At 39.6% G+C, this 27,053-nt stretch overlaps 2 protein-coding genes across 6 annotated transcripts in view; one reads left to right on the top strand and one right to left on the bottom strand.

The window, feature by feature from the left end:
* asic1c (acid-sensing (proton-gated) ion channel 1c) overlaps positions 1-16,306 on the top strand; it is a 149,307-nt gene extending 133,001 nt beyond the window's left edge. For 3 of the 5 annotated variants that reach the window (XM_035799694.2, XM_052476789.1, XM_035799691.2), the window contains exons 5-11: positions 115-171; positions 426-579; positions 3,501-3,592; positions 6,417-6,496; positions 6,732-6,803; positions 9,667-9,719; positions 11,217-11,335. In XM_035799694.2, coding sequence (XP_035655587.1) covers positions 115-171; positions 426-579; positions 3,501-3,592; positions 6,417-6,496; positions 6,732-6,803; positions 9,667-9,719; positions 11,217-11,295 — 587 coding nt within the window. In that variant the 3' untranslated portion in view covers positions 11,296-11,335. Of the gene's footprint in view, positions 1-114; positions 172-425; positions 580-3,500; positions 3,593-6,416; positions 6,497-6,731; positions 6,804-9,666; positions 9,720-11,216; positions 14,239-14,492 lie in introns of those variants that run through there. The other 2 variants (XM_035799693.2, XM_035799692.2) reach the window with 2 other exon arrangements.
* Positions 16,307-17,269: 963 nt separating this feature from the next.
* Positions 17,270-25,854, bottom strand: cdk5 (cyclin-dependent kinase 5). Its single transcript, XM_035799690.2, has 12 exons — positions 25,584-25,854; positions 25,142-25,230; positions 24,961-25,028; positions 24,701-24,761; positions 24,436-24,492; positions 21,702-21,797; positions 21,456-21,530; positions 21,265-21,361; positions 19,983-20,052; positions 19,741-19,801; positions 19,445-19,525; positions 17,270-19,125 (listed from the first exon to the last, which is right to left on the bottom strand). The coding sequence occupies exons 1-12, from the start codon at positions 25,618-25,620 to the stop codon at positions 19,039-19,041; spliced, it is 879 nt and encodes a 292-aa protein (XP_035655583.1). The 5' UTR covers positions 25,621-25,854; the 3' UTR covers positions 17,270-19,038.
* Between the last annotated feature and the right edge of the window lie 1,199 nt (positions 25,855-27,053).

The following is a 27,053-nucleotide window of genomic DNA, read 5'->3' as shown; positions in this document are numbered from 1 at the left end:
TTATTCATAGGAATATGTAGTTATGTTAACATTACATTTTTGTTTTGCCCCTCTCTCTCTCTCTCTCTCTCTCTCTCTCTCTCCCGCTCTCTCTCTCTCTGGCGTGTTGAATAGGGACCTCAACAGTATGCACACCGGAGCAGTACAAAGACTGTGCAGACCCAGCTTTAGGTAAGGCCGAAACAATGGTAATGATATAAGGATTAGGAATATGAACCAGTTATCACTGATCAGTAGATACACCAAACAATATTTTAGTTTGCGATATGAGTATGAAAGCGTTTATACAATACAGCATTTTGAAATAAGGAACTGCTGAGCAGCAAAGGTTGTTTTTGCAGCTTCTTTTGAATTGTACTACGTTTTATCATGGGGCCTGTAGTGATTTGGGCCCAGGACTCCCATTCTATTGTCATCCCCCACAGACTTCTTGGTAGAGAAAGACAACGACTACTGTGTGTGTGAGACACCCTGCAGCATGACACGCTATGGCAAAGAGCTGTCCATGGTGAAAATACCCAGTAAAGCCTCTGCCAAATATCTGGCCAAGAAATTCAACAAAACTGAACAGTACATCGGGTAAGTATCTGGATAGTTACAGTGAGTTAACAACTTCAAATTGATTTAGTCTCAAATAGCCGCCTGTCCCTTTTAATAGTCGGCAATGGTACACATTTCAGCAAATGAATGACTGTTTCTGTAACGGTCTGAATGTAGTGGGTGAGGAGTCAGGCGCAGGAAGCAGAGAGTTCAGGGGAGTGCTATTTTAATGCACAGAGAAACGGCGAACATAAGCCAACCCTCACGAAAACATAGGGCGTAATGAACAAACAAATGCCCCAAACAGGGGGACTTAAACTGTCCAGAAAAAAAACCCACAAAATGGGAAAACACAAAACCCATAGACGTGCACACAAGTACACCAAACAGACGGTTACAATAATTCATCCCGCACAAGGAACCAGGCGGGCCGGCTGACTAATAAAGCCTTACTACTAACTACCTAACTCAAAACAGGTGCACTCAATAAACACATAAGGAGGGGGAGGAAATAATCAATGGCAGCTAGTAGGCCGGCGACGACGACCGCCGAGCGCCACCCGAACGGGAAGGGGAGTGTCCTTCGGTCGGAGTCGTGACAGTTTCAAATAAACGCTGGTTCTAAATGAATTGTTTCCAATTTTACCATGAATTGTTTACTAGGTTTAACGTGAGATTTGTTGCATTAAATAATTAAGTAATGACTCTGAAAAAATATGGCATTCATCTGTTTTTATTGCCATTAAGAAATTGGCAGCCATTGGCTGCTAACAACTGAGAACTGCTAGCTAGCTGGCTAGCATAAAAACAGCTAACAACTTCGGGAGTACGGACCCCCAGAAATCATGCTCCAGTTGCGGATTACGCTCTAGTGGCAAAAGTGACGAAAACTGACGAAAATGCACAGTCAAAGAGGAGAATAATTATTCAGTCAAGGAAGTTTTATTTTATTTTAAAAGAGGTATACTTAGAGAGAAGACATGTAACACAGTGCTTAAATGATAACATATTAGTGCAGGAAATAAACAAATGTATTAAAATACTGGAAGTGGACTACAGTTGAAGTCGAAAGGCTACATACACTTAGGTTGGAGTCATTAAAACTCGTTTTTCAACCACTCCACAAACTATAGTTTTGGCAAGTCGGTTAGGACATCGACTTTGTGCATGACACAGGTCATTTTTACAACAATTGTTTATAGACAGATTATTTCACTTGCAACTCACTGTATCATAATTCCAGTGGGTCAGAAGTTTATATGCACTAAGTTGACTGTGTTTTCAATCAGCTTGGAAATTTTCATGGCTTTAAAAGCTTCTGATAGGCTAATTGACATGATTTGAGTCAATTAGAGGTGTACCTGTGGATGTATTTCAAGGCCTACCTTCAAACTCAGTGTCTCTTTGCTTGACATCATGTGAAAATCAAAACAAATCAGCCAAGACCTAAGAAGAAAAATTGTAGACCTCCACAAGTCTGGTTAATCCTTGGGAGCAATTTCCAAACGCCCGAAGGTACCACGTTCATCCGTACAAACAATAGTACGTAAGTATAAACACCATGGGACCACGCAGCCGTCATACCGCTCAGGAAGGAGACGCATTCTGTCTCCTAGAGATGAACGTACTTTAGTGTGAAAAGCGCAAATCAATCCCAGAACAACAGCAATGGACCTTGTGAAAATGCTGGAGGAAACAGTAAAACAAGTCCTATATCGACATAACCTGATAGGCTGCTCAGCAAGGAAGAAGCCACTGCTCCAAAACTGCCATAACAAAGACAGACTACGATTTGCAACTGCACATGGGGACAAATATCATACTTTTTGGAGAAATGCCCTGTGGTCTGATAGAACAAAAATAGAACTGTTTGGCCATAATGACCATCGTTATGTTTGGAGGAAAATGGGGAGGCTTGCAAGCCAAAAAACAATATCCCAAACGTGAAGCACGGGGTTGGCAGCATCATGTTGTGGGGGTGCTTTGCTGCAGGAGGGACTGGTTCACTTCACAAAATAGATTGCATCATGAGGAGGGAAAATTATGTGGATATATTGAAGCAACATCTCAAGACATCAGTCAGGAAGTTAAAGCTTGGTCGCAAATGGGTCTTCCAAATGGTCAATGACCCCAAGCAAACTTCCAAAGTTGTGGCAAAATGGCTTAAGGACAACAAAGTCAGGGTATTGGAGTGGCCATCACAAAGCCCTGACCTCAGTCCTATAGAAAATGTGTGGGCAGAGCTGAAAAAGCATGTGTGAGCAAGGAGGCCTACAAACCTGACTCAGTTACACCAGCTCTGTCAGGAGGAATGGGCCAAAATTCACTCAACTTATTGTGGAAAGCTTGTGGAAGGCTACCAAAAACATTTGACCCAATTTAAACAATTTGAAGGCAATGCTACCAAATACTAATTGAGTGTATGTAAACAACTTCAGACCCACTGGGAATGTGATGAAATAAATAAAAGCTGAAAGAAATCATTCTCTCTACTATTATTCTGACATTTCGCATTCTTAAAATAAAGTGGTGATCCTAACTGACCTAAGACAGGGATTTTTTACGAGGATTAAATGTCAGGAATGGTGAAAAACTGAGTTTAAATGTATTTAGTGTATGTTAACTTCCGACTTCAACTGTATGCAAATGAGCAAAAGCTGTGTACATTAAGGAGACAGAAGTCTCTATCTATTAAGCGCTTGTTGTGTTCAGTGATTTAAGCAAATAATCACCCTGGCTATTAATTGAAGATTTACGGTAAGTGACGTAACGATCAGAGGTTTGCATTTTGATTAAAAGAAATCCTAATAAAAGTATGATATTGGTCTCCACCGTTCACCTTTATTATAAATTAATGCAAAATGTCTCAGAATTAGTCAATTAAATCAATCAATTGTATCTCTAAGATAGATGTACGTTATAAAGTAACACCTTTTCGATGTATTTGTTTTTGTCTCTAGAGAAAACTTACTAGTCCTGGACATCTTCTTTGAGGCATTGAATTATGAGAAGATTGAACAGAAGAAGGCGTATGAAATTGCAGGGTTACTTGGTGAGCGATTGTTTCAAGTTTTCCCATCAGGTTCATGATCTGTTTTTACGACTGAGAGGAAACGCACTAGGCCTGAACATCACATCCTCAGCAAGCACTACACGTTGTCCCATTGTGTGATCATGCCTGCTGGTCTAAACTCATTTTGAGACTATTTTCTTTGAACCTGTAAGACTCGGTCGAATGCATTATTAGAATGTACTTGAAAAGAGCACTCAGTCAGGAGAGGCAGATGAAAAGCAAAGTCTGGATGGACAGTTTCTGGTCTGAGTCTGACAGCTCTCCTCATCTTGCTGAGAGACAGAGCTTAAGTTAATGTTTCAGGAATCGTTTTGTGCACTATGTTTTTAATTATTTTTATTTCACCTTTATTTAACCAGGTAGGCCAGTTGAAAACAAGTTCCCATTTACATCTGCGACCTGGCCAAGATAAAGCAAAGCAATGTGACACAAACAACAACACAGAGTTACACATGGAATAAACAAACATACAGTCAATAATACAATATACAAAATCTAAATATAGTGTGTGCAAATGATGTAAGATTAGAGAGGTTAGGCAATAAATAGGCCTTAGTGGCAAAGTAATTACAATTGAGCAATTAAACACTGGAGTGATAGATGTGCAGAAGATGAATGTGCAAGTGTGGTGCAAAGGAGCCCAAAAAATGTTTTTAAATAACAATATGGGGATGCGGTAGTTGGATGGGCTATTTAAAGATGGGCTATGTACAGGTGCAATGATCTGTGAGCTGCTCTGACAGCTGATGCTTAAAGTTAGTGAGGGAGATATGAGTATCCAGCTTCAGTGATTTTTGTAATTCGTTCCAGTCATTGGCAGCAGAGAACTGGAAGGAAATGCGGCCAAAGGAAGAATAGGTTTTGGGGGTGACCAGTGAAATATACCTGCTGGAGCGTGTGCAAGGGTGGGTGCTGTTATCGTGACCAGTGAACTGAGATAAGGCGGGGCTTTACCTAGCAAAGACTTATAGATGACCTGAAGCCAGTAGGTTTGGCGACGTATATGAAGCGAGGGCCAGCCAACGAGAGCATACAGGTCGCAGTGGTGGGTAGTATATGGGGCTTTGGTGACAAAACAGGTGGCACTGTGATAGACTGCATCCAATTTTCTGAGTAGAGTGTTGGAGGCTATTTTGTAAATGACATCGCCAAAGTCAAGGATCGGTAGGATGGTCAGTTCTACGAAGGTATGTTTGACAGCATGAGTGAAGGATGCTTTGTTGCTGAATAGGAAGCCGATTCTAGATTTAATTTTGGATTGGAGATGCTTAATGTGAGTCTGGAAGAAGAGTTTACAGTCTAACCAGACACCTAGGTATTTGTAATTGTCCACATATCAGAACCGTCCAGAGTAGTGATGCTGGACGGGCGGGCAGGTGCGAACAGCGATCGGTTGAAGAGCATGCATTTAGTTTCACTTGCATTTAAGAGCATTTGGAGGCCAAGGAAGGAGAGTTGTATGGCATTGAAGCTCGTCTGGAGATTAGTTAACACAGTGTTCAAAGAAGGGCCAGAAGTATACAGAATGGTGTCGTCTGCATAGAGGTGAATTAGAGAATCACCAGCAGCAAGAGCGACATCATTGATATATACAGAGAAAAGAGTCGGCCCAAGAATTGAACCCTGTGGTACCCCCGTAGAGACTGCGATAGGTCCGGACAACAGGCCCTTCGATTTGATAAGAATACAGTGATTGACAGAGTCGAAAGCCTTGGCCAGGTCGACAATTACAGCTGCACAGTATTGTCTTTTATTGATGGCGGTTATGATATCGTTTAGGACCTTGAGCGTGGCTGAGGTGCACCCATGACCAGCTCGGAAACCAGATTGCATAGCGGCGAAGGTACAGTGGGATTCGAAATGGTCGGTGATCTGTTTGTTAACTTGGCTTTTGAAGACCTTAGAAAGGCAGGATAGGATAGATATAGGTCTGTAATATTTTGTGTCTAGAGTGTCTCCCCCTTTGAAGAGTGGGATGACCGCAGCAGCTTTCCAATCTTTGGGGATGTCAGACGATACGAAAGAGAGGTTGAAAGACAGGGTCCAGATTGTCTAGCCCAGCTGATTTGTAGGGGTCCAGATTTTGCAACTCTTTCAGAACATCAGTTATCTGGATTTGTGTGAATGAAAAATGGGGGAGGTTTGGGCAAGTTGTTGTGGGGGGTGCAGGGCTGTTTACCGGGCTAGGGGTAGACAGGTGAAAAGCATGGCCAGCCGTGGAAAAATGCTTCTTGAAATGCTCAATTATCGTGGATTTATTGGTGGTGACAGTGTTTCCTGTCCTCAGTGCAGTGGGCAGCTGGGAGGAGGTGCTCTTATTCTCCATGGACTTTACAGTGTCCCAGAACTTTTTGCAGCTTGTGCTACAGGATGAAAAATTATATTTGAAAAAGCTAGCCTTTGCTTTCCTAACTGCCTGTGTATATTGGTTCCTAATTTCCCTGAAAAGTTGCATATCACAGGGGCTATTCGATGCTAATGCAGTTCACCACAGAATGTTTTTGTGATGGTCAAGGGGAGTCAGGTTTGGAGTGAACCAAGGGCTATTTCTGTTCCTGGTTCAAAATGTTTTGAATGGGGCATGCTTATTTAAGATGGTGAGGAAAGCACTTTTAAAGAATAACCAGGCATCCTCTACTGAAGGAATGAGGTCAATATCCTTCCAGGATACCCGGGCCAGGTCGATTAGAAAGGCCTGCGCGCTGAAGTGTTTTAGGGAGTGTTTGATAGTGATGATGGGTTATTATCTGTCTGACTGTGGTATTGCCTGTTTATGTCTTTTCATCTGTCATTCTCTTTTCAGGTGACATTGGTGGGCAGATGGGTCTGTTCATTGGAGCCAGTGTTTTAACGATATTGGAAATATTTGACTACTTATATGAGGTAAAGTGGAGGCATTCACATTTGTTTAATCACTTACAAGTATTCTCAAGTAGTAGAGTTGGGGTTATATGTTGAAAGTACACAATTCGTTCATGATGATGAAGTATTTAAATGTAATCAAAAATACGAGAAACCCTTGTCCTAATGATGTTGTCTGTCTATATGGTTTTAAGTGTTTTCAACTGTTTGCACTGTCTGGTTTGTTGTGATGTTAACTAGATACTCTTGTATTTAGGTATTTAAGGATAAAGTTTTGGGTTACTTCATGCGCAAGAAACGACCGCAGCGTTGTCCAAGCGACAATCTGGTAATTTGAGTCTCCCACAATGCACTGGTTTGTAGTTCTGCACTGCACTACAAACAAAGTAAAGCACTGTAATGTGTCAGAATCTCAAGCCTTTTTCATGACCAATCAATGACAGATGTGAAACGCAAATCAAAGTGAGCACTTTTTCTTTAGTTATATACAGTGCCTTCAGAAAGTATTCATACCCCTTGACTTATTAGATATTTTGTTGTGTTATAGCCTGAATTCAAAATGGACTAAATATATTTTTTTCTCATCCATATACACACAATACCCGATAATGACAAAGTGAAAACATTTTTTTAGAAATTTTAGCACATTGATTGAAAATGAAATACAAAATTATCTCATTTACATACAGTACCAGTCAACATTTTGGGCACACCTACTCATTCAAGGGTTTTAAAAATGTATTATGTGACTTGTTAAGCAAAATTTTACTCCTGAACTTATTTGGGCTTACCATAACAAAGGGGTTGAATACTTATTGACTGAAGACATTTCAGGTTTTCATTTTGTTTTCATTTGTAAAAATGTCTAAAAACATAATTCTACTTTGACATTGTGTGTTGTGTGTAGAACAGTGACAATAACATCTAAATGTAATCCATTTCAAATTTAGGCTGTAAAACAAAAAAATGTGGAACAACTCAAGGGGTGTGAATACTTTCTGAAGGCACTGTATATACCCAAAGTCTGGTTCCAAGGTAGTGAAAAAGCCCTGGGTTTCTGTTTCTGCATGAGCTATCTGCATGCACAGTTGCTTCAGTCTTGGAGTTTTTCCAGTAAACTGATGTGGTGGAAAAGGTTAGATAAAGATGTCCTGGCTCCACTACTGAGATAACTGCAGCTGCATGTGCCAAGGAGGTATGTCTCCTACTGATATTTTTGTAAAACCTATAAACCAAATAATACATTAAAAAAACTCTAAGACTGAATGAACAGGAAGTCTTTAAAATACACTTCTGTTGTTACTTGGCTTTCAGCTCTTTTTGCATTATGTGTAAAATAGAAAGTCCAGTTGGATACAGCCTACAGATTTGGACAGTTTGACTTACAGTATCCTACAAAAAGCAGTTTAAAGGGTCTATTGTAATTTAAACAGTCAAAAAGTATATAGTAATTTAAACAGTCGAAAAGGCAAGAGATGTTTGACAATTAATATCATAGATATGGTTCTGTATTTTTATTTGTTTGTTCAAATGGAAATAACAGGTTTATTCAGAACATTCTACGTGACAAAGAGGAGAGAGAAGTAAACAATTTCAACTGGATGTACCCTATGAGAGATCCGCTCCAGGCATAGAATAGTTTCTTTAGTATCACATTGTGTCAGCACTATCACTCTCAGCTTGATACTGGTAGAACCCATCATATCTGAACAGCTAAATCTGGACACATAGAGAGAAACCCTTCTCCCAAACCTGTTTTCATGTCTGTTGACTTAACTGTTTCTTTGTGAATCAACAATACTATGCATGCCAGTCTCTCTTGGCTAAGAGTTAAGGAAATACACTTCATCACTTATTGCTTTAATAAGAAACATGAATGTGTTGGAAATTCTATTTTCTTTGCATAGTCAACTTACACACAGCACTGATACACACACTTACCCCACCAGAACCCACCAGGGGTCTTTTCACAGTCCCCAGGTCCAGTACAAATTCAAGGAAACATCCAGTATTATACAGAGCCATGATTGCATGGAACTCCCTTCCATCTCATATAGCGCAAATTAACATCAAACCTGGTTTAGAAAAATATATATAAAGAAACACCTCACGGCACAAAGCCTCTCCCCCGTGTGACCTACTTGTTATGTGTATGTACTGACATGTATGTGTAACTGCCCACACACACTACATGCAAATGTTTTTAAATATATGTCAATTGTAAAGTATGTTGTCTGTAATGTCTTTTTCGTTGTGTGTCGGAGCCCAGTAAGACTAGCTGTCGCCACTGGTGTCGGCTAATGGGGATCCTAGTAAAATCAAAACAGAGTAGAGTAGAAAAAAGACCTTTGTGGCATCCCAACAGTTTTTCCTCAGGCTTCAGCATTATAGATGCTTTTCAACAGCAGGAACCAACAATGTTATGTAACATACCCTGACTAGAGGCACATACTGCAACATGAAACAAGGACATGGAGCTTTAGGTGGATGTAATGCTGTTTTACTGTAACATTGTTTCTCCACCCATGTCATGTAATCATCCATTATTGGAGGCTTTCTTTGCATTGAAACATAATGATAAGCCATCTTTAATAGCTTTTACTGTCATGTTCCCCAATCCTCTTCTCCTTTACTTCCAACTCCATTCACCTCCTCTCCTCTCTAACCACCCAATGAATCAACCTAGATGAGATCAGGACAAGTGCTATATGAAAACAGTCAAATAAGAAATGCACATTCATGTTAAACATAGTGGTATGATAGTTCTAAGACTACTGACTACATAGTACATTAGATGGCATGTAAGACGAATGGCGCCAATAGCAACCCTTTCATATCAAGACAGTATATTAGTAATTTCTATTTCAATTAATGTCTACAATTTTTTTTTTATTACAAAAAACATACATGGGCAGAGACTAAGAATGGTCTCTTGCTTTCTCAAATGTCTCTGATTTTGAGACTTTCATTAAATTTAAATGGCTGAATGGAGGTAGCTCTCTGTGACATTTATGTATTGGTGTGCAGCATTCTTCTCTGTAACTAATCAATTACACAGGGCTGTAGCCTAGCCATTGTGCACAGACAGACTTGCTTGGTGGGGCCACTTGTTTACTTACTTATCAGCTCTGCATTGTATTTTAATTTCATTTCAGTCACCCTCATCTTTCTTTTCATCATGTCTATTCCAGGAGTTTCCAGAGAACCCAACCAGCCCTGGTGTCACGCCTAATCATGCCCCCAGGTAGCAAACCCCATTGATAATAGCTCCTCCCACCCATACTGTCCTTCCTTTTCAGACATTCTGGGAACCATTTCATACATCATTTCCATTCTGGTTAATGAGATGTTGGTTCACCTGAAGCTGGTTTGGTGGGTGATTTTGTAGAGATGTTGGTTCAGCTGAAGCTGGTTTGGTGGGTGATTTTGTAGAGATGTTGGTTCAGCTGAAGCTGGTTTGGTGGGTGATTTTGTAGAGATGTTGGTTCACCTAAAGCTGGTTTGGTGGGTGATTTTGTAGAGATGTTGGTTCACCTGAAGCTGGTTTGGTGGGTGATTTTGTAGAGATGTTGGTTCACCTGAAGCTGGTTTGGTGGGTGATTTTGCAGAGATTTAAAACATACTAGTAGTGATCACTTTATACCTTTGTTTTTCCAACATTGCGTTAGGTCAATCTTCCTAAATACAATACAATGTATTTTCTGTGGAGTCTATTCTGAAATCAATGACTCTTAATGCCATAAATAGGTTTGCTGTGTGGATTTTTCATTCTGAGATTATTATCGGTTTATTATAAACAATGAATTGTTTGGATTCTCCATCTGTTAAGACAATTTGGGACTCTGCTATAAGAAAATTAGCTTCTTTCTTATTGTTTTCACTGAATAATAAAGATGCTTTCCTTCCCTTAGGATAAAATGCAGTTTCCTGAGAAAAATATAAATGTGTATACATACATAATTAGTTGTAGATGGCACAACAAAAGCTGATCCGCAGGGGATCATCTACATATTGCTTTCCTTCAGCACCAAGGTCCATTTAAGGGGACCATTTTACTGGAATCTGTGTCCAATAACATCACTAGATGCATTCCTTTGTGATGCTATCACAGGTCTGCATGCAATGCAGTTTGCATCAAATTAAATGGTTCTTTGTCTGCTGAAATAGCTATCTACATCTAAAGTATGGCTAATGCTTCTTTTGAACCCACATATCAGCAATATATTAACTGAAACAGCCGCAGTTGCACTAAACGTATGCAGACATCATGTGGATGTCGATGAACATGTAGGAATCAAGATACTAACATAGAGACAAGGACTAAAAAACTGTTTTGTTTTCTCTTTCCCTTCTTCATCCATACCATACCCCTCTTCTCTTTCTTCTCTCTACCCATACCCTGAAACACAACTGACCTATTTTAAATGTCCCCTACACTACCAATTTAATGTTCACCCATTTGTATTGTGTTATTTTGTCAATGTGTGTACTATGCTTTCAACCATCTCCCTCTGTCTGATGTATCAATGATGGTTAACGTCATGTTATCTACATCTATTCTGTTTCCACTTGGTTCTGGTTATGTTAAATTGTCCCTCTTTTTTCCTATTTATGTCACATCCCCTCCTATTTTTACTGTGACCTGTGTGCCTCTCGATCTCCTCTTCTCCTCCCTCCCTCATCACCCCTCCCTTAATACGGTTGAACTCCTCTTCCCTCCCTCCCTTCCCTTGTCTTACAGAGCACCTGTGACACCCTCCGGAGTCACTCGGACAGTCTCGGATTCACGCCGAACATGTTACCTCGTCACCCGACTCTAGGCAACTTTGAGGAGTTTGCTTGTTGACGACATAAAGCAGGGTGGGGGTGAAGGGGGGGGGCACGTGGGATATTCGGGGTTTGACAGAAAACTGTGAAATAACATGTATTATTACAAACATGGTTAGTGTAGAGTAGTAGGATCTAGCGATTGCCTGATTAGAAATAGAACACTATCATAAGAATAAAAGCATTTCCAAAGCAGAACTCAGGTGACGGACATATCAAGGCGTCGACGACACTATTTATTTGATGTTCCATTCATGTTGTATTCTATTAAACAGGGTGACATTAGTGTGTTTGAATTGGTTTTAATCAGCCTAGTAATGTATAAGACTAGTAATGTATAAGACTAGTAATGTAGATGGAGAGGACTTCAGAGTGGTCTCAGTTCATGTCAACTTATTTAAACCATTGTAATATACTCAGCAAAAATATAAACGCAACATGCAGCAATTTCAAAGATTTTCCTGAGTTACAGTTCATAGGAAATATATGAATTAGGCCCTAATCTATGGATATCACATGACTGGGAATACAGATATGCACTTGTTGGGGTGTGGATTAGGAAATCCACACCCCAGTATCTGGTGTGACCACCATTTGCCTCAAGCAGCGCTAAACTTTTCCTTCGCGTAGAGTTGATCAGGCTGTTGATTGTGGCCTGTGGAATGTTGTCCCATTCCTCTTTAATGGCTGTGTGAAGTTGGTGGGAACTGGAACGCGCTGTCGTACACGTTGATCCCAAACATCCCAAACATACTCAATGGGTAACATGTCTGGTGAGTATACATGCCATGGATGAAATGGGAAATGTTCAGCTTCCAGGAACTGTGTACAGATCCTTGCAACATGGGGCCATGCATTACCATGCTGAAACATGACTTGATGGCGGCGGATGAATGGCACGACAATGGGCCTCAGGATCTTGGCACTGTATCTCTGTGCATTCAAATTGCCATTGTGCTCGTTGTCCTTATGCCTGCCCGTACCATAACCTCCCCCCCCCCCTCACCACCACCATGGGGCACTCTGCTCACAACGTCATCAGAAAACAGCTCACCCACACAACGCCATACACATGGTCTGCGGTTGTGAGGCCGGTTGGATGTACAGCCAAATTCTCTAAAACGACGCTTATGGTAGAGAAATTAACATTCAGTTCTCTGGCAACAGCTCTGGTGAACATTCCAGCAGTCAGTATGCCAATTGCATGCTGCCTCAAAACTTGAGACATCTGTGGCATTGTGTTGTGTGACAAAACTGCACATTTTAGAGTGGCCTTTTATTGTCCCCAGCAGAAGGTGCACCTGTGTAATGATCATGCTGTTTAGTCAGATAACTGATATGCTACACCTGTCAGGGGGATGATATGCAGGGGGATCTTGGCAAAAGAGAAACTAACAGGGATATAAACAAATTTGTGCACACAATTTGAGGGAAATAAGCTTTTTGTGTGTATGGAACATTTATTGGATCTTTAATTTCAGCTCATGAAACTTGGGACCAACACTTTACATGATGCATTCATATTTTTGTTCAGTGTAGCAGTCAGTTCTGGTGTGCTGAATATCAAATTGAGAGGCTAGCCATGGTTAGCATGTGTAGCATCAGCATAGCCAGGTCCATTCATTAGTAGAATCAAGAGGGGTTTTAAAGACATATTCATGTTACCACTCTTTCATTTATAACTAATTGAGAGTAAGAGAATGCAGATTTCAGTGATGCCCACTCAACTATGATCACAATGCTCAAAGGAGAACAGCAGACCTAACTTGAACCCCCCAGTAATAGACAGTTCGCAGTAATTATGCTGCCTTCGTACTCAAATGATTCTGTTTAGAGATTGATCCTATCACTGATTTGAAACTATAAACTATCAAGTAATGAAAGCCTCTCGCGTTAGGTCCCCGGAAGATAAACTATTGCAAGATAATTGTATGCAATTCTTTGTTTACAAGTGACATATTGGAAAGTAGAAAAAAAGTGTTTATGTTTTCACATTTGAAAAATCACAACTTTTCCATGAGATTTGGGGAAAATAGGAACATGTCCCATTGTTATATATTGTGCTCCACATGCTTTCTATCTGCTTATTGCTGAAAAAATGTACATCAATGACAACATTTTCTTCTGTCATGGTTTCCCATTTTCACTGGAAATGGACACTCTTCACAGGAGTCTGCTGTAACTCAGCCCCCCTCTTAATCACCACTTTCAATAGAATAGACAAACAAGCAAGATGATCCACCAAACTTAAAGTTAGTTTATGTGGGTGTTGTTCAAATGGTTTTGTTCCATGACCATGGCTTTTAACTGCTACAAAAACACTCATTAGCACAAGTCCCCTGTGATCGTAAACTATTCCCTATTGGAAACTAGTGGAGTACAAACATTGTCAAGGTGGTGTTCTAAATATTGATTGAAATGTGTAAATACCAGATCAAAATGCCATTAAGAAATTCAATCTCGCTCATATGTTGATATGTTTACAGTATGTAAAAAAAAAAGTTTAAAAAAGGCAAATAAATGTATCCATTACTGCTGTTGCACCATAAGGGAATTGGAGGACAAGGGAGCTGCAGACTTGCCATACGAGCACACAATGGCCTACCCCAAGAGTCCATTAGTTTGTGTTGTTATCCAAGTGGACCTCAAGTGTCTTCCAGCTTCTATTTCATTTTAGGACCGGACACAGAGTAGAAATTGTTAGATGCCAGAGGCAGTTTAATACAGTGCTTCAAAAACATACATGTCCCAGGTTCCCTACTTTATTCAGTTCAGGTGGTTTAAAACACTGAAATGCATTGTATAATTGCATTGTTATATACTATTGTTATTGGAATTCCAGTACATGTAATAAGACTAACTTAACAGTCAGTTTGTGATGTGTAAATTATCAAATATAATAAACTATATATTTAACCATCTTCCTATGTACATACCTTTTTTTTGTAAATCTTTTGTGTCTATTTTCTCTTATGCTACTGTTCATGTTGATCTTTGCATTAATTAGCTAACAACATAGTTTTTTTAATCTATGTGAAATTAGTTATAGTCATGTTAAACTTTGTTATGTGGTCATTGTAGGGAAAAGAAACCAGAACACTTCAAAGGGACATCTGTAGCTTTACCTTTTTTCCTATGGAAAATGTCTAATTCTAGAAGTTGTATTTCTATGCTTTTGTCTGTTTATTAGATGACTGTTGATGAGAAGCACAAAGACCTTGAGATCAGCCTTGGTTCCTGAGCCAATTACCTCCCTCTCTGATCAAGACTGGCTACCTTATTGGCACGTCTTATATCCAACTATGTATCCTGGGATATTCCTTGTCTTGGGTGAGACTAGAACCAAGCCAAACATCACTCAGTAAGGGTCTCTTTTTTGAAGTTGTAAACTTTAAGATATGGTTAATCAGTGTTTTGTTATGAGCAATAAATGCATTGGTCCAAAAATAATGTAATTGTCAAATCAATGCTATTAACACTGTTTATTTTCAACTCTGGTCACACAGCTCCCCTACTAATGGAATTTGTGGATTTGGCATAAAGGAATTCATTTTTGTACTGGGTTACCACAACTGATGATGTGACATTGTCTTGGTGTTAACTGTGTGTCCCATTGTGGTTTGGTCTTTCATGACAATGTGGAGGTGAGTTATAAAACTCACCACCAAGGGGGTATCACCTGTCCTTCCTGAAAAACATAAAGTAAGTACTTAACAGAAATCAGAATACATTGCAACTATTTGCTTATGCTTTGTAAACATCAATCTAATTTACATTCAATTCATTATAAATCAGATTGAAAGTAAAACAGGTAGCAAATTTAAGGGGTTAACGTTTTATGAATACTTTGTACTACGTGCAATACTGTGTCCCATACTAGAATCCTTATCTACCCCTGCCTTAATGCCAATCAAAGAATAGCAGAGCAGAAGCAACACAATAGTCAGTAGTCTGAAACAGAATATGGACATGGTCCTGTCATATTTGAATAATACCTCAATACTGGTTGTGCTTATTGATTCAAGTCTTTTAATGGGTATTTTATAGCATAATAAATTACAGCCAAGTAGATGACAGTGTTGTATATTTATGTCAACTAATAGTCTAAAGACCTTCATTCTTGCAGCTTAATGATGTGTATTGTTATTGCACCTCACCTCTTTTCCTCCTTGCATGATCATTGTGTACTCCTCCTTGTGTATAATCAGCCGCCATGTTACTTTACTATTTTGTTGGGAGCGAGATGGTTAATATCCACGTTGTGTGGTAGGGTACTATTCAATCTTTAGAATGAAAAAATCTTCATGAAAAACTAGGCTTAGGGTTGTGCAATATTCAGTGACCATGAAGTATTGAATATGGGGCTGAGAAGCCGGGATATGTTTCCTGACAACAACAAATATATATATATTGTACGTACAGTATGTGGCCACTGGCTTGTAAGGAATGTTATTCTTCTGTAAGACTGGATCTTACAGAGAGTAGATTATAGTATTTCTCACTGTTGGAGGCCTACAGACAGCTGTGGAACTGAACTAGGATCAACTGGCACTATGTACTGTATGTATATGATACTTCCACCATGTGATTGACCTTAAATATCCATTAAATAATGAATACCCTCTCCTAATCAAGTGTAAAATTCTCAATCTTACGTGAAACATCACGTGCAGAATTATCTGGAAATGTAATCAGCATTGTTTGGTCTTCTATGTATCATCATTCATGTAATTACATGTAGACCATGTAACACCATCTTTATCTACCCTTAAACAATCAATCAAATGTATTTATCAAGCCCTTCTTACATCAACTGATGTCACAAAGTGCTGTACAGAAACCCAGCCTAAAACCCCAAACAGCAAGCAATGCAGGTGTAGAAGCACAGTGGCTAGGAAAAACTCCCTAGAAAGGCCAGAACCTAGGAAGACCCCTAGAGAGGAACCAGGCTATAAGGGGTGGCCAGTCCTCTTCTGTCTGTGCCGGGTGGAGATAACAGAACATGGCCAAGATGTTTAAAAGTTCATAGATGACCAGCAGGGTCAAGTAATAATAATCATAGTGGTTGTCGAGGGTGCAACAGGTCAGCATCTCAGGAGTAAATGTCAGTTGGCTTTTGATAGCCAATCATTCAGAGCATCTCTACCGCTCCTACTATAGAGAGTTGAAAACAGTAGGTCTGGGACAGGTAGCACGTCCGGTGAACAGGTCAGAGTTCCATAGCCGCAGGCAGAACAGTTGAAACTGGTGCAGCAACACGACCAGGTGGACTGGGAACAGCAAGGAGTCATCAGGCCAGGTAGTCCTGAGGCATGGTCCTAGGGCTCAGGTCCTCCGAGAGAAAGAGAAAAAGAGAGAATTAGAGAGAGCATTCTTAAATTCACACAGGACACCAGATAAGACAGGAGAAATACTCCAGATGTAACAGACTGACCCTAGCCCCCCGACACAAACTACTGCAGCATAAATACTGGAGGCTGAGACAGGAGGGGTCGGGAGACACATGGTATGACACATCACTCCATGATATGAGTTCCTTCAACTATTTGAACCATTTGTGTAACTGAGGTATTCTATTTGACAATATTTGGTGCAAAAAGTTACTTTAAAATCCTGGGTGATGGACCATGGTAACATCTTAACGGAAATGGTCCTTCTGTAGCTCAGTTGGTAGAGCATGGCGCTTGTAACGCCAGGGTAGTGGGTTCGATTCCCGGGACCACCCATACGTAGAATGTATGCACACATGACTGTAAGTCGCTTTGGATAAAAGCGTCTGCTAAATGGCATATATTATTTATTATATTATAAATTCACTCACGCCAGCTGGTGCATAGGGCAGAAAGTTGGAAAAGGCTCTCCAGGTCTGGTTGTTGACCATCTTTTCCACCGTGCCCCTGCTCTGAAATTGATGGAGCTTTGTCTTGATTTTACTGAAAAGGAAATCATTTTCCAACAACAACAAAAAAATGTTGAGTCCACTTTATTGAATACTGAACCATTGTGTTTTAAAATGTACACAAAAAGACCACTGCTGACAGCAATTGTCTAAATAATTGACCCAAGTTTTACAATAAAACAATGATAATAAAAGTGCAAAGTCCACTCCTTTCAAAATAGAAACGAGCCATATTTAAACTAATAATCTACAGCAGTCTTGTCTAAAAAATAAGCACTGGAATTGCTTGTCTTTACAGATGTAGGATCTTAATTTTATCACCCTGTTGCAGGAAATTTCCTGCACGGCAGGAAATGCAAACTTGTAGTGTATTTGAGGTTTAAAAGGCTTCTAAAGTTTGCAATTTTCACTTTAAAATGTCAGACTTGATTTGCACCATCTAAAAATGTATCAAACTCTACAAAAATGTCCATGAATTATAATCCACACAATAATTCACATTTTCTGCTGTGAGAAACTGGTCAAATTAAGATCCAACATATCTGCATGTGATAATGGAATTGAATCTCAACTCAGATGCAAACATCAATGCACACTATAAAGAGCTGTAAAATGCCATGGAACTAAGTGTCACAAATATCATTATTTGAATAAGAAGAGCATATACAACTGAAAGTAATTGGTTTGATTGAAAAAAAGACAATGCACACATAAGCAGACATTCAATTATCAATAAATACATGCATTCTGCTTGTCATCTTACATCATCAAAATACATATTTCCCCTATCCATGCAAACCAATGTTTTGGTAGATTACTTATAAGGGTGGCTTTCGTGGGATAAGTAGCTGGAGTAAAATAACACTGAAAAATGTGCTAGTTCCTTGCCAAAATTAAGTTACCCATCTGAGTGAACACAGTCAAAGTCAGAGTGGTGCAAAACAATCGTAATGTGGTAATACAGGTATCAGTGGATTTCCTCCTCTCTTCACTTTCTCTTAAGCTATAAGAGATTAGATCAATTATGAAAGATTCTACAAAGTTACAAAAATGTAACTATAAAATAAAAGCAATGACTCAAGTTTGTATGGTCCACTGTTCATTAAATATATCCGTTGGCCCCAGCTTTGACAATACCGACTTTCAGTGTTCAACTTTACTTGATAGAGTAGATGAGATCTAAACTATTAAAAAAGCAACTGCCATTTACAAAGTGCACAAAAAAACTCAAACACAAAAAGCTAAACAGCAAGCCTGAGAAGTAACTGATTAATATGCCTCCCCCTCCATTTTACAATCTCCTATTCTAAGTGGAATATTGTTATAACTATGATGAAGAACAAGGGAAATATGCAAGCCTGTCTCCAATCTTATGACCAATTAATGCAATATTGACAAGTTAACAGCAGTAGCACATTAAACCTATTTGAACAATGTATCCAAATACCTACATTTTGCCAGTACATTATGCAACTTCAATTGTTCAAACCTCTTACTCTGCTGCGCAGCTATTGGCTCAGAAGGATTCACGGTTTCTCTGGGTCCAGATTTGTTATTCGCTACATGTTATATGTTTCCATATCAGTGCGCTTCACAGACAAAAGCAGACAGGTTTGCTAACAAAATCTAAAATATTGCAGAGCCCACAAAGACTTGATTCCAGTTGGAGGCACAACAGGATGAACTGAAGGGAAGTGTCTTAGTCAAAACAGGTGCTGCTGAAGGATGAGCCTTGTAGGGAGTCGGGATAGACAGATCCATGTTGAGAAGATGGGAGTGAAAGAGGAATGATTCCGATGGAGGAGGTTCAGTTGAGTGACGTGTTTGGGCACCTCATCTACGGTGGGCAGAAATCAGCAAAGTAAGGGTGTTGTAATGCCTCCTCTGCAGAGATCCTCTGGACAGGATTACACTTCAACAGATTCTAAAAGAGAGAAAACATAAATAATGCAAGTCAGATGTGTGTTGTTTGTAAGGCAACATTTCTTAAGTATTCAAGTGGCATTTGGGAAAAGCTTAGCACTGACTCCACCTAGTGACAACGTGACATTCCTGTCTAAGCTGTCTGCCAGGTACACTACACACAACTAGTTTGTTGTAACTCCACAGTGTGGGTTTGCTCATATGAATTCAGAGTATTACAGTGAAGGACATTGCATTGTAAGTTTATGTTAACGTCAAGGAATGATATAGCATAATACATTGTATACTGATTAATATATTGGTTATGGGGGGGGACTAACCTGCAGGAGATCCCGTCCTGTGCTACTGAGTTTGGGGACAACATTCACCAGTGAGGTCGTGGCTGGATACATGGGGTACGGCTGTAGGTAAAACCAACGATAGAGAAAATGGATGTACAGTAAACAGACAGCAGCGCAGAAAATATTTGTTCCATCTCTTATCGATGAATCTGATCTACAAATGTCAATTACTCTCATACCTTGTAAATCATATATTCTTATTTTCCTGAAGGCAGTAGAAAACATGAGTTTCTGTATGGTCATCAGTAATTGACAACATCAGTGGGATAGCCTACCTTATAGTCTGGAAGCTTTGTCATTGTCTGCCACTGTTCTTCAGTTGGTGTACCCAACAATGTGCCACAGCATTAAGGAAAGACTTTCACCAGTAAATAGGACTGGTAAAGTTTAGTCATTGCAATAGATTAATCTCAACGAAGTGGACCAACTTTAGTTTCCGTGTCTTTGTTTCTACATACTATACAACACAGACAGTATATTGAACCTGGTTACCATCTAAACATCTCTGAAAGGATATCGGAAGATCCTCTTCAGCTGGTCATCAACGTCATTACCCGGAAACAGGGGCCTTCCAGCGTTTGCCAACTCTAAATAAAAAAAAGCTAAAGTTATAGAAGATCAACAAAAGGTAGAGGCCCTAACTTATTTACCTACTTTATTGTCCCCGTGGGAAATATTGTTGCAGTGTCATGTACACGTTTAAAGTGGCGTTTAAATACAAAACAAAATTGAAAATAGAACTTTCCTAACAGTTACATACCAATATAAAAAATATATAAACATATATAAAAAACATTTTTAAAGACTAGCCTGCTGGCCTTACTGAGTCAATAGGAAAATTAGCCGGAGCTATTTAGGAGGGATATCACACTTGGCACAAATGATTGTCTAGTTCTGTTTTTCTTGCTGAGGGGTGCCCTATACCTGCGCCCAGAGGGGAGCAGTTCAAAGTCCGGGTACAGGGGGTGGCTTGGGTCTAAAATGATTTTGTGAGCCTTGGAGGGCCTTGACCTTAAATATCTCATCCAGGCCTTTCTGTTTGACTCCAAGTACCTTGCTTTGGTAATAATCCTTCTCAGCAGATTTCTCTGGCTGACAGTGTCATTGCCAAACCAACAAACAATTCAAAAAGTTAAAATACTTTCAATGAAAGATTTGTAAAACAGAGTCAGTATAGTACAGCCTACATTAAAAGATCCCAGCTTTTTGAGAAAATAGTCTCTGTTGGCTCTTTTTGTAGGTCAGGTCTGTACATTTACTCCACTGAAGTTAATTGTCCAAGAGGACACCAAGGTATTTGTATTCCTCTACAATCTTTATATTCTGACCTCTGACAGATGTTAAGAGGTAGGTGTTGTACACTTCCTGAAGTCTATGCACATCTCTTTGGTCTTGAGGACAAAACACATCCCTGAGGAGAGCCTGTGTTGGTATTGCATATGTCTGACACTTGGGCACCTATTTTGACTCGCTATGAACGTTGGCTCAGGAAGTCCAACAGCCACAAAACCAGCCCCCCCATCTAAAGAGCAGTCCGAATGAGTCTATGTGCAAGAATGTAGGGCTGGATTATGTTGAAGGCAGAAAATCAACAAACAGAACCCTAACATGGGATTTGGCACCCTCTAGATGTCTATAGACCATGTTAAGGAGGGTAAGAATGGCATCATCAACTCCTCTGCTAGGCAAAATTAAATGGGTCGAGAAGCTTCTGGGTGACTCAGAGAATATAACACAGGTGAGTGTACAATCATCCCCTTGAACTTGCTGTGCAATTTTGACCACAAGGTTATACATACCTGCAAATATGCATCCAGCAGACCACATGTCAATAGAGGTAGAATAAAGCTTAGCACCGAAGAGCACATCTGGGGGCCTATACCACAACGTCACAACCTACAGAGAGAGAGAGAAGCTTGAATGTCACCAGTAATTTAGGCATTAATTTTCTTTGCTCATATCCAAATTAATAAAATAATTGTCATATCACCTCTGCTGAGTAACATCTCACTGGGATTCCAAAGGCTCGAGCCAAGCCAAAGTCAGCCAGCTTCAATTCCCCATTCTAAAAGAAGCAAATCATTCCACATTGTAGACTATGGAAAAGGTAAATGAGTTTCTCACTAACCAAGCAAGATCATTTCTGTTTAAGTTAAGACACTTACAGCACAGTGTATCCTCTAACTTTCAAGAACTAGAACTTAACCAGTCAAAGCCTAACTTTCCACTGACTTACCCTATTGATGAGGAGGTTCTGTGGCTTTAGGTCTCTGTGGAGAACATTCCGACTGTGGCAGAAGGCAAGCCCCTTCAACAGCTGGTACATGAACGACTGCACATACAGAAAGTAGGGAAAGACTGAGTTAAGCACAGAGATGCAGAAAGACAACAAAGCTGTAATACTTCATTCTCATGATTAATGAGAGAGGACATTGGTGGTAGTCTTCAGAGTTACACAATAATTTATGTCACACAGTGGAGGCTCCTCAGAGGAGGAAGGGGAGGACCATCCTCAGTGAATTTTATAAAAAATAAAAAGGTCTAAACATTTAAAAAGTTATCATTTTTAAATGAAACTAATCTAAATATAATCACGTCAACAAATAATTTATTAAAACACACTATTTGGAAAGAATATAGTAGCCTTCAACAGAACTCTGTAGGGTAGCACAATGGTGTAGCCGGAGGACAGCTAGCTTCGTTCTCCTCTGGCTATATTGACTTGACAAAACCTAGGAAGCTCATGGTTCTCACCCCCTTCCATAGACTTATAGTAATTATGACAACTTTCAGACAATGTCCTCCAGCCTATCAGAGCTCTTGCAGCATTTTATTTAACCTTTATTTAACCAGGTAGGCTTACAACTGCAACCTGGCAAAGATAAAGCAAAGCAGAGCGACACAAACAACACAGAGTTACACATGGAATAAACAAATGTACAGTCAATAGCATGATCTGACATGTTGTCCACCCAATCAAATGATCAGATAATGAATCTATTACTGAAAGCTACAGCTAGCTAGCACTGCACTGTATAAAATGTGGTTAGTAGTTGACTCAGAGAGAGGAAGACAATATTTGAACAGTTCTGAACAAATTAATTTCTTACAAAATGAAGGAGAAGCAAAAGTCTTTTTATTCACTTTCAGTTTCACTTAGCTAGCAAATGCAGCTAGACATTGAAACACCCTGCTCAAACAGAGAGATGCTATGTTAGCTAGCTGGCTATGACTTTTCAACACAACACTGGAACTCTTCCAAGTCATGGTAAGCTTTTGGTATGACTAATTTATTGCCACCGGGGCCCGCCCGTGTAACTGCTTACTGACTGTACACTAACGTTACTGCATGATTGTAGTGGGTTTACTAACGCGCTAGTTCTATTAGCTACATTGACTATGACATTATTGCAAGTAAAACCAAATGCATGCTCTTCAACCGATCACGCATCACTACTCTGGACGGTTCTGACTTAGAATATGTGGACAACTACAAATACCTATACTCTTCTTCCACACTCACATTAAGCATCTCCAATCCAAAATTAAAAATTGGCTTCCTATTCCGCAACAAAGCATCCTTCACTCATGCTGCCAAACATACCCTGGAAAAACTGACCATCCAACCGATCTTTCGACGATGTCATTATAAAATAGCCTCCCAACACTCTACTCAACAAATTGGATGCAGTCTATCACAGTGCCATCCGTTTTGTCACCAAAGCCCCATATACTACCCACCACTGCGACCTGTACGCTCTCGTTGGCTGGCCCTCGCTTCATACCAGTCGCCAAACCCACTGGCTCCAGGTCATCTACAAGTCGCTGCTAGGTAAAGCCCCGCCTTAGCTCAGCTCACTGGTCACCATAGCAGCACCCACCCGTAACATGCGATCCAGCAGGTATATCTCACTGGTCACCCCCAAAGCCAATTCTTCCTTTGGCCACCTCTCCTTCCAGTTCTCTGCTGCCACTAAAGCTGGAGACTCTTACCTCCCTCACCAGCTGTCAGAGCAGCTCACAGATCACTGCACCTGTACATAGCCCATCTGTAAATAGCCCTTGCAACTACCTCATCCCCATACTGTATTCATTTATTTATCTTGCTCCGTGGCACCCCAGTATCTCTACTTGCACATCTACCATTGCAGTGTTTAATTGCTATATTATAATTACTTCGCCACCATGGTTTATTTATTGCCTTACCTCCCTTATCTTACCTCATTTGCACTCACTCACAGACTTTTATTTGTTTTTTTCTACTGTATGTTTGTTTATTCCATGTGTAACTCTGTTGTTGTATGTGTCGAACTGCTGTGCTTTATCTTGGCCAGGTCGCAGTTGTAAATGAGAACTTGTTCTCAACTAGCCTACCTGGTTAAATAAAGGTAAAATTTAAAAAATACTTTTCATAATATGGTGACAACTGTGTAGGCTGTGTTTAGTGGTTTAGCTTGGAAAGTTGTTTTTTTGCATGGTCACATACAGCTGATGTGTTGTGCATTGAAGTCCACAAGTGAAGGGAAGAGGTGAGAGGAGGAGAGCGCATTGATACGAGAAGGAATACAACGTGGCTGCTATGAAAGTGCACTATGTTTAAGCGTGATCAGTGGTGTATTAATTCTGCCGATTCTGTTCAAAAACATTTGTTAAACGGAAACAAAACGAGGACCAAAACCTGAATTTGTCCAATAGAAACTCGTTTGAGTAACATGTAGTAGCCTAAACCTAACGCTATTACATTAAGGTGGGTGAATGGAATATGAAAGAGTCTCATCCAATATGCTGTAATAGAAATAAGGCTATGCTCTTAAAAAAAAATCCTCCCTCATCTTAAACGGCACTGACCGCCACTGGTGTGACATTACATGCATTTGACTTAGTTACAGTCATGGGACATCATGGTGTGGTTATACAAACATGTTTCTCAGAGCCATATTCTGCACCTTATTTGAATCTCAATAACTCACCTTGACAGTTTCTGGATCTAGGTCTCCATTGCAGCTGTCAAAATATTTCTTTAGATCCTGTGGTTGTAAGAGTCAAGTTAAATCACTGCACCCCAGCAAAAAGAAAATCAGACATCAAATCAAACAAGTGAATCACTGGGGAGAAAACTTTTATCTTGTGGGCGGGCACTTTTACTTTAAATTGGTTTTGGTAAATTGTCATAGCTAAAGCAACAAACTCCTCTTCATACAAAAACGGCATTCACATACATCTGGCAGCACTCACCTGATCACAAAATTCAAACACCAATGTTAACTTCTTGTCACTGTGCAGAACATCATGCAATCTAGGAAAAGCAAAATTAAATGTGAATTAAACTCTCTGCATAGCTAGATATTTAAAATAATGCTAGAAATTACACTGTTGAAAAGTTATTTACTAGTAACTTAAGTTCTGATTCGGGAAGATGTATGCCATACAATAAATAGTTGGACATAGCTCATTTATGCATTTTCAGAACTTGACAAATTTCACATCAGACATACCTCACAATGTTTTTATGCTTCAGTTCTTTCAGGAGGCAAATTTCTCGCAGGGCAGAACTTGGGACCCCCTACAAGAAACCAGCAAGCAAATTGAGCCGTCAACAACTATGCCATAACCTTAGCAAACTAACCAGTTGACTAGCTTTAGCATAGCTATATTTGTAGTCTCAATAATTCCTACCTCATCGTCGTCATCCAATCTCACTCTTTTTAAAGCCACGATTTCATGCGTTTCTCTATTTTTTGCTTTGAAAACAGTTCCATATGTGCCTGCAGAAAGAAATCACAAATTTTACGAGATGGCTAGCTAGCTTGGCTGAATGGGTTGTTAGCTTGCTTAGCTACATTGCTAGCTAACTTGCCCATGACTGGAATAATGACGTTAGCTAGCTCAACTTTAATTAAATTAACAGACTAAAATTTCATTGTGGCTTAATCTTGCTGCTAGGTAGGAAATACATTGTCAAATTAGCTAAATATTATCAAACGTGTGTAACATATCAATGTCAATGACTTGTCATTCAAAATCGCTAGCTGGCTAACGTTAGCGATCTAGCAATGCTAACAGAAAACAACATTATTAGATAACAGAGATTATCTGGGAAAGAAACAGACACACTTACCCTCTCCAATCTTCTCAAGTTTTTCATACTTCTGCATATTTTGTCAATAAAGCTAGCCTTTAGCTAGCTAATAGTAGTGGAATGCAGCCCCAGTGGAAATGTTGTTAACGAACGTTCGCTGTTATTCACAGCTACAATGTTGCTGCTTCACCGGCATCTAAAGCGGTCAAATTCTGAACTGCAACATGCGGGTGAATCACCACCCATTCCCTCAGTGAAACAGCATTCATGTGGATAATGAACCTGTAATGACTGTCAATCTTAGAAATATTTACAAAAAATGTAACATCTCTAATGTTACCTTCTAACGAAATCCTCAGACATTGGTCCAATTAGACAGCCTGTAGGCGTACAATCTTGTTAAATATGTTAATAGTTTAGCTAGAACCACCATCTTCACACAGTATAATCTATTTTACACAATGATTATCGCACGCACGCACACACACACACACACATGGGAAACATGTTTACATTGCCAAAGTAAGTGAAATAGATAATAGACAAAAGTAAATGAAACAATAAAAAATTAACAGTAGACATTACACTCACAAGTTTCAAAGGAATAGGCACATTTAAAATGTCATATCATGACTATGTACATAGTTAAAATGATGTGCAAATAGTTCAAGTACAAAAAGGAAAATAAATAAACATAAATGTGAGTTATATTTACAATGCTGTTTGTTCTCCACGGGTTGCCTTTTTCTTGTGGCAACAGGTCACACATCTTGCTGCTGTTATGGCACACTGTGCAATTTCACTCGATAGATATGGGAGTTTATCAAAATTGGATTTGTTTTGGTATTCTTTGTGGGTCTGTGTAATCAGAGGGAAATATGTGTCTCTAATTTGGCAGGAGGTTAGGAAGGGCAGCTCAGTTTCTACCTCATTTTTGGGGTTGTGTGCATATAGCTGGTTTTCATCAACACCACAGGCCTTTTTGGGGTGGAGGGTTTGTATTTGGTCCTGTAGTTCATTCAATGTAATTGGAGAATCCAGTGGGTTCTGGTAGTCTTTAATAGCCGATTCTAAGATTTGTAATTGATCATGTATATGTTCTTGCTGTTTGTTCTCTGTTATAGAGCCAAAAATATTGGAGAAGTGGTTTATCCATACATCTCTATTTTGGATAGATACGTCTTCATGTTGTTGTTTGTTTAGTGTGTTTACATTTTCCCAGAAGTCGTTAGATTCCTTCCATCTATAGCATTCCTTAATATTGTGCAGTACCTTTAGGCTGACACATCATCCTTGTGATGTTTCTACAACTTAATTGAAGTCCACATGTGGTAAATTCAATTGATTGGATTTGATTTGGAAAGGCACACATCTGTCTATAAAAGGTCGCACAGTTGACAGTGCATTTCAGAGCAAAAACCAAGCCATGAAGTTGAAGGAATTTTCCGTAGAGCTCCGAGACAGGATTGTGTCGAGGCACAGAGCTTGGGAAGGGTACTAAAATATGTT

The sequence above is a fragment of the Oncorhynchus keta genome, chromosome 23, assembly GCF_023373465.1.
Source record: "Oncorhynchus keta strain PuntledgeMale-10-30-2019 chromosome 23, Oket_V2, whole genome shotgun sequence".
NCBI classification, from domain to species: Eukaryota; Metazoa; Chordata; class Actinopteri; order Salmoniformes; family Salmonidae; genus Oncorhynchus; species Oncorhynchus keta.
Note: the sequence above shows the minus strand (reverse complement) of the source record. Positions and strands in the feature narration are given on the sequence as shown.

Excerpts from the sequence above, each read along its gene's own strand:
- cdk5 (XM_035799690.2), bottom strand. The coding sequence starts at position 25,620 with ATGCAGAAGTATGAAAAACTTGAGAAGATTGGAGAGG. Across the intron at positions 24,493-24,700 it reads TGTTTGAATTTTGTGATCAG|GATCTAAAGAAATATTTTGA; the intron begins GTGAGTGCTGCC and ends TTACAACCACAG. Across the intron at positions 19,526-19,740 it reads CAAAGCTTCCAGACTATAAG|CCGTACCCCATGTATCCAGC; the intron begins GTAGGCTATCCC and ends TTTTACCTACAG.